The sequence below is a fragment of the Passer montanus genome, unplaced genomic scaffold, assembly GCF_014805655.1.
Source record: "Passer montanus isolate IOZ18808 unplaced genomic scaffold, ASM1480565v1 scaffold16, whole genome shotgun sequence".
In the NCBI taxonomy this organism is placed as follows: Eukaryota; Metazoa; Chordata; class Aves; order Passeriformes; family Passeridae; genus Passer; species Passer montanus.
In genome coordinates, this window is record NW_024363160.1 from 3,546,070 (window position 1) to 3,553,097 (window position 7,028).

A 7,028-nucleotide genomic window follows, 5' to 3' on the forward strand; every position below is an offset into this window, starting at 1 on the left:
CTCTCTTCCCATTAGAAATGTCACTACCCCATCTGCTGCCCCTGAGCTCACTCGGGCTGGCAGGCACTCACAGGCAGAACGAAGGAGCTGGAGTCATTCAGCATAATGTGCTACACACACCCTTCCAAGGCAACTGCTAGCACTTTCCACCAAGAAAAAAATGTTGTGCAGAAGGGATTTATGCTGCTACGGTTCTCCTTTGATGCCTGTGAGACACATCAGGACACGTCTCCTCCATCATTAAATCTAACTCCTTCTTGCTGCAGAGACCATGTAGTTTATTTGTTCCATCTCAGTGTCTGTGCTTTGCGACATCCAAGCTAAGTGGTGACCAAGGGAATTGCTTCCCTGGACACAAGAGATGCTGCTGTAATACCTGAATTACATGGAATTATCTTTTTGCATCTATCTCAAATGATGTTACAATTTCAGCCAACAAATATACATGTTATTGTGGTCAGCAGGCTTTCACTCACTTGAAATGAAGAATACTTTATGGTTTTCATCAAATAAAACTGTAATAACACAGCTCAAAGTGTGCAGTCTTATTGGAAACCACATTGCACAGGAACTGCTTCTTCTCATAATTACATATTTGGCAACAGAGGGTGAGGGGGTGAAGAAAAGCTCTTTTCCCATCTGCAGAAAATCCTGACAGCCTCTTAAAAACAACATTAATGAGGGAGAGAAAAAGAGGTATTTGTGAAGGCTTTAGATATTAGTTTCATATAAATATGCCAAACACAAAACCTTCCTTGATTTACTTTTGTTTGCATGGGAGGAGGCTTTGCACATTTCACTGGAACTCCTGGCAAAATACAAGGATCTCAGGGCATGTAGCTCTCACAGAATGTTTTAAGAAAGAAATTATTTGGTTTATTTCACAGTGTTCACACCATTCCAACTCTAGACAGAGACAGAAAATGAAGAAGCAAAAAATGGATCGAAGTTTACTGGACCAATAAAGTGAAGAAAAGGGAAACATTCAGATCAGTCTTCACAGAGCCCAAGTAGCTCACTTCATCCTAGGGAAACTCCTCTTTGCTGTGGAGCCCTGAATATGGGCTCAGGGAAGTTTGGAAAGAAAATAGGTGATAACTGTTGTCAGCTCTGGACAGCAGCAGAAAGAAGGAAGTAAAACTTTTTAAAAACTCTGTCCCAGGAACCAGACATGAAGAGCAAAGCTTTGCCTTCAGCTCAGCCCTTCACCCTACAGTATCACAGCAACTTCAGGGTAAGCTGCTTCTATGATCTAACATTTTACAAAATCTGTATCTTCTTGTCCAGGGGAGAATGTGTTGTGGCAGTCACCAGCACTGGAATAAGAAAATTTCCAGTCATAAAAGTAGAAAACTTGAGGCCTTTGAAAAGTCTTTGCTTTATAAACTGTGGCTCCTGTGCTCTGCCTTGCTGTCCTATGCTGGCATGTACAATTATAACCCTTCAGCTGGAGATCTATATTAAAAAAGTCTGCAAGGCAAGATACTGAGTGCATATGTTTATCTGAAAATGTCTCTGTTCAGAGACAGAAATTCTATTTGTACCTTTACATGTACTGTAAATTTTCTGTAACATCCATAAAGCATTAGAACATGATTATGTAAAAGAGCACATGAATGTCTTTGATCTCCAGAAGTGTTAATCTCTCTTACTTGTTTTACTTGCTGCTTAATAAACAAAATATTTCTCCTAACACCCCAAATAATTCGGGCCAAAAAACACCTCAGGACACCTTGTCACTGAAGATGATTTTGAGACTTATGGTTGCTGAATGCCATGAAATGAATACATAGGGACACAATAAGGTAAGACTGTTCCTTAGGTCAATAATTTGAAACAGACACTATTTGAAATAAGCAAAACAGAAGAAGAAATGTAAGTATTGCTTGTCATGCTCTCAGGCTACTTCTTGATTGGTATGTCAGGTTAGGAATAAATTGATCACAACTGTAGTAAACCAGCTCAAACATAAGCAGAACATGCTGCGATACTCCATCTTGGACTAATCCTGGAATGGTCTGTGGACTGAGTGAAAGCACAGATGCTTTGCCACCATCACTTACATGTAATCATGGCTTCTAATCTTCAGCCATGCAGTTCTACTTCTGTTTTTACTGACTCTTAATCATTTTGCTTTATTTAGCAAAACTACTTATGATTAAAACCAAGTTTTAAATGGAATATCTACAAACGTGGGTGTGGAGTTTTTTCTTGAGTTTTCTGATACCAACTTTGAAAATCATCTTTCTTTATGTATAGAATGAGACTAAAAGCTTCACTTATTCTAATTTGCATGCTTGGTATTTAGCAGTCTGAAAGAGGTTGATTTGTTCTGGCTTTTAATTTTTCCCAGGCATTTGGAAGCAATCTGCTAGACAGCATGAACTAGTAGCCAGCACAACATGCAGCTTCAGCAGTGTCCTGTTAGTTGGGGAAAAGTCTCTGAACTCACTAAGTTCACCAGCCCTGCTGTCTGGGGACTGAGCATGAAAACAGGACAGCACTTTTCCTAAGGAGAAAACCTCATACTCCACCAAAGTCTGACTGAAGGTTTTGGGTGCAGAGGAGCATTAGAAAGGGCAGGTGGAAACTCAGTGTTGGCTGCCCAAGGGGCAGAAGCTACAGGAATACTTTAGAATTTCCTTAGAGGAATAACTGAGGAAAAGATCAACCTGTTGTGTGACACCACCCTCCCGCTTCTGGAGGACACAGTTTGTGTAGCCTCTGCCCCTCGGATGCTGAGCAAGAGCTAAAAACATTCTAAGGGATTGCAGTTGCAGCTCTGGGTGGCTAAATTCAGCTGCATTGTATCAGTGTAACTGGAAAAAAAAAGTGTTCCACTTTGGATGTTATCCACATCAGCTACTACCACATAACAAATTATTACTCCTCTGTTTCAGTTTGGTGTAAACAGAGCAGAACAATATGAAACATCTGAAGGAATATCAGAAAATATGGAATAATTAAGGTGAAATTAACTGATTACTTTGGTCTTTTCTTTTATAAAATAAGGGAAGAATGGTAGAGTAATAATAACCTTAGAACATCTAGCATTTCAGAGGTGCTACCATTTTATTGTCATCAATTCTATTATAAGAAAGTTTTCTGACATTTCCTCTTCTGTTTTCTACAGTTTGGGTGAACATCTCTCTTCAGAAAAAAAAATATATACCTGTAAATATGTGATTTTACTATTATACAAAATGTTGAAAAGTACCTTTGGAAATGCTGTTCTTGAGCCTTTAATGTCAAATGCTGATGCAAGTGTTTCTGAAAAACAGAGATAATTATAATATAAAGAGTTACTTAACCATAAAGCCATCAATCAGACTGCCTAAATAACTTCAAAGCAATGTGGCATATCTCTCAGCAGCAGTTGCCAATGTCATTTACTCTTTCACTGATAAAGCCCTCATCTGGTTCTTCTCTCAGAGTTCTGACTTTTTGTTGAAACCACATTAGAAAATAGAAATTAACCACAGTGCTCCTGCAACATCTCCTCCAGACAAATCCTACTGTGATAACTCCAGTAATTTAACTTGTAATAGTAGTTCACTTGAATGGTAACTGAAAAGAGCTGATACTGATTTTTAAAGAAAGGAAAACATACTGTATTTTACCCTCCTTACAGGTCTTTTTGGCCTTTAGTCTGACATCCTACCTGAATTCTCTGAACCTGAACCTGTATTGTGTTAATACTTGTTAGCCCCTACCAAAGGATTAACTCTTCTCTACTGGCAAAAAAAAGAAAAAAAACCAACATCATATGTAGGTGTATAAAATCTCTTAAAAAACCCATCCAGACACATATCTAATAAACTTTGTTCTGGATATTAGTAGAGCCCACAGTGCCTCTCAAGTTTCCTGTTCAGTCCAGTCAAATGCAATCTTTCCGTGTCATTTTAGAGATGTTCACAACAAATGTCATCATCGGAAGAAGGATATTAGTAATCCTCATTTACAGAGACAGAAACTGCAGTCCAAGGATGTTGAAATAAAGAATTTGAATATTTTCTACTTCAGCAGGGTTCTGGCACTGGAGAATTGCCTGCTCTGAGGTCTGCTGCCTGCCAAGCAAAGTCTAGATTGTGGAGATAAAAATCTGTTTGCATGGGCTGATTGCACCATGTATTTTCACACCAACCTCCTTTCAGCGTTCCGCACACTGAGTATTCATCGTCAGCTCCGCTGCAGAGGAGTTCTTTCCAGAGGAGTGCTTTGGCACCATCATACCAGACATTGAAGACAATCTTCAAAAAGTGGATGTCACTTCCTAATTAAAACATTGCAACTAAGAGAATGGTAACTGATGGGGAGGAAAAGCATATACGGAGACATGATGTTTAGATAAAAACTAGATTTCGCCAAAATACTGTATTTTTGTAAGACTCCCCCAAAATTAAAAAGGTATATATCTTGAAAACTGCTACTTCCAGAAGAAAAGAAAAGCTATTGGTGTTTTTAACAACAAAAAATTAGTCTTAAAAATATTTGGGAGAAAAATTTCAAAGTCTGTTTTAATTTCTTTAGTAAAGGAAACAGAGTTCATTCAGCTCCACAGCTAACCTAAACAAGTGCTCAAATGAAGACCTTAGTTTTAAGCAGATGTTGCAATGAAACTATCATGAATGCATCATAAAGATGTCCTTCTAGGGAAGCAAACCTAGTGTAGAAGGGGAAGTTTATGATACAGCCAGGTCCTAAACATTTCATTAGCTGAGGTTGCTGGCTTAAAGATCACAGTTAGGCAGTTAGGTTTGCACACAAAATCCAGTACCATCTCCAGCTTCTGGAACATGCATATTCTTCACAGAAGTCCTGCCATAGTTGGATGGCCTGATGATACTCTCTCTCTCTCCTTTAAAAGTCTTGGATCTTGTCCAGGCCAGAAAACCAAAACACACATACACCTAAACTGTCACAGATTGGCATTTACAGTGACAGTCTGCATGCAGAGCTCTGGTAACTGCTCCAAGTAAAACTCAAACATATTTTCACAAATCATCATTTCTCTCCATAGCTATAGTTTAACCATTCCATTTTTAACCCCAGAAACCAATTTCCTAAATAACACAGCATTTAGGATGAAGCATCAGTTTTTCACTTGTATTTAATTTCCAGCATTTCCAAAATATAATTGTCTAGTTAAGAGAGACTCACTCGGAATCCAGGTAAGAGCAGCCTTCCAGGCAGATTTGTTCATAGTGCTGCAAGGTGTCAGATTAAACATGAAAGCATGAGCTGTAGAATCTACAGAAAAAAATCATTTCACATTGATAGTGTGAATAGGCTTCACCATAAAAATAATAAGAATATACAGTTATACATACAAAAATGCAAATTTTAAATGCATTTAATACATATTTTGTATCATTGTACATTTATTATGTATCAAATACATATTTTAAATGTATTTAAGATATATTCTATAAAATTGCTCAATATAATATATGTGGTAAATATTAAATATGTTTTTAATTATATTATTAATTATTTTTATATTTAGAAGGCAAAACCAGTATCATATTTCTTTAAGCAAAGAGAAGTAAATTTTTAGTTGATGATATTTTGCATACAACTAACAGAGATAAAAGTACCTTTATTTCTCTCTTGAAGATAATACAAACTTTTTATTAGCACTAAACCAGCATGGTCTTCTACTGAAAATATCCCTACTTATGCTAATCATGCTGACAAGAACTAAAAATATTTTTAATGCACCAGCATATTTTTCAGGTAATTTAAATGAACCTTTGAGTAGATTTGCTCTGTGACTGACCCACCTTGCATTTTTAAAATACACAAAATATCAGCCCATGACACAGACAGGCCAAGAGGGGACACACCATCCTGTCTCAGAACCTGATTGGTACCACAGCCTGACAGAATATGACATTCCGCCTTTTTTTTCCACATACTTCAAGCTTTTGATTGTAACATACTGGTTAACTCAATAGGTATAATTTATACAACAGAGTACTTGCAAAACTAGTTTAAACCCATTATCTTCTTACATTTCCTGAACAAAAACATGCCTATTTTACTTGAGAATAAAATTCTCTTTCTCCTAGCTGCTGGAACCAGCATTGTGGTAGGATTTATGCCTATGAAGTAAAATTCTTATACCAGGGTGATTAATAACAGAAATATACTTCTTTATCTTTTTCTGTATTCCTCAAAGAAACAAATTTGAAAGAAAATTCACAATCCCTCAGACTACAGTAATTATCCTGCAAATTTAACAAAAGGATTACCTATTTTTTTACTTACCACAAAAAGTATATGACATTTCAAGATCTGATGATGTACAAATGAATTCACTGACTCCAGGGGTGAATAAAATGAAAAAAAGGAGTCCAAACATAGTTACTTTTTTTGCTCAGTATTCGATGGTATAAAACTTCATTTGGGAGAAAAAGGAAGCAAATTCAGCACAGTCATCATCAGTCACATGTCTTCGGGGAAAGTTCTGCTATTTATCAAATTCTCTGCTATCTTTGTTAATCCTACTGCAGCACTGTCAGTTATCATCACACTAAATTTTGTTTAAAAAAAGAATTCCTACTTTTCTTGTCACATTTTCCTCAGACAATGCAGCTGAAACCAAGAGTGAAAAATTAAAGAGAAAACTGTGTGAAATGGGGAAGTGAAATGACATTATGACTACCAGAAGCACGTAATGAGCAAGTTTAGTTGACTCATCAGGGGTAAGATTTCTAAAGGCATAATTTCACACACAGAGTTTCCTGCACATATTAAAGAAGAGAAAAATCCAGAACTGATGAAAAACCAAGTCCATTCTTTTATTTTTATGGTAGTCAGTACCTCTCATGGTTTTCATGTGAGCTTCTTACAAAGCTCACTGTGCTTTAAGAATACACCAGACATCTGAAGGAATGCAATTAGATGATGTATTTCAAAGGGAGCTGAATGCAACCATCTGATGTTATGATTTGCACAAAAACCATGACTGATTGTGCTCAGAGATGGGGGTAATTCCTAGATTAATTAAGGAAAAGGAAAATTTA

The 7,028-nt window shown here is 36.9% G+C and overlaps 1 protein-coding gene across 2 annotated transcripts; it reads right to left on the reverse strand.

The window, feature by feature from the left end:
• Positions 1-1,239: 1,239 nt before the first annotated feature.
• LY96 (lymphocyte antigen 96) lies at positions 1,240-6,665 on the reverse strand. Of its 2 annotated transcripts, XM_039703008.1 has the most exons (5): positions 6,271-6,665; positions 5,161-5,250; positions 4,145-4,273; positions 3,218-3,270; positions 1,240-1,316 (listed from the first exon to the last, which is right to left on the reverse strand). In XM_039703008.1, the coding sequence occupies exons 1-5, from the start codon at positions 6,362-6,364 to the stop codon at positions 1,308-1,310; spliced, it is 375 nt and encodes a 124-aa protein (XP_039558942.1). In that variant the 5' UTR covers positions 6,365-6,665; the 3' UTR covers positions 1,240-1,307. The 2 variants fall into 2 exon arrangements, with proteins under 2 accessions (XP_039558942.1, XP_039558941.1); XM_039703007.1 differs by lacking the exon at positions 1,240-1,316 and having other exon boundaries at positions 2,964-3,270.
• Between the last annotated feature and the right edge of the window lie 363 nt (positions 6,666-7,028).

Coding starts and splice junctions, on each gene's coding strand:
- LY96 (XM_039703007.1), bottom strand. CDS start 6,364: ATGTTTGGACTCCTTTTTTTCATTTTATTCACCCCTGGAGTCAGTGAA. Junction 5,251..6,270: donor AATGTCATATACTTTTTGTG/GTAAGTAAAAAA, acceptor TTTTTTCTGTAG/ATTCTACAGCTCATGCTTTC. Junction 3,271..4,144: donor GTGCGGAACGCTGAAAGGAG/GTTGGTGTGAAA, acceptor TCTGTTTTTCAG/AAACACTTGCATCAGCATTT.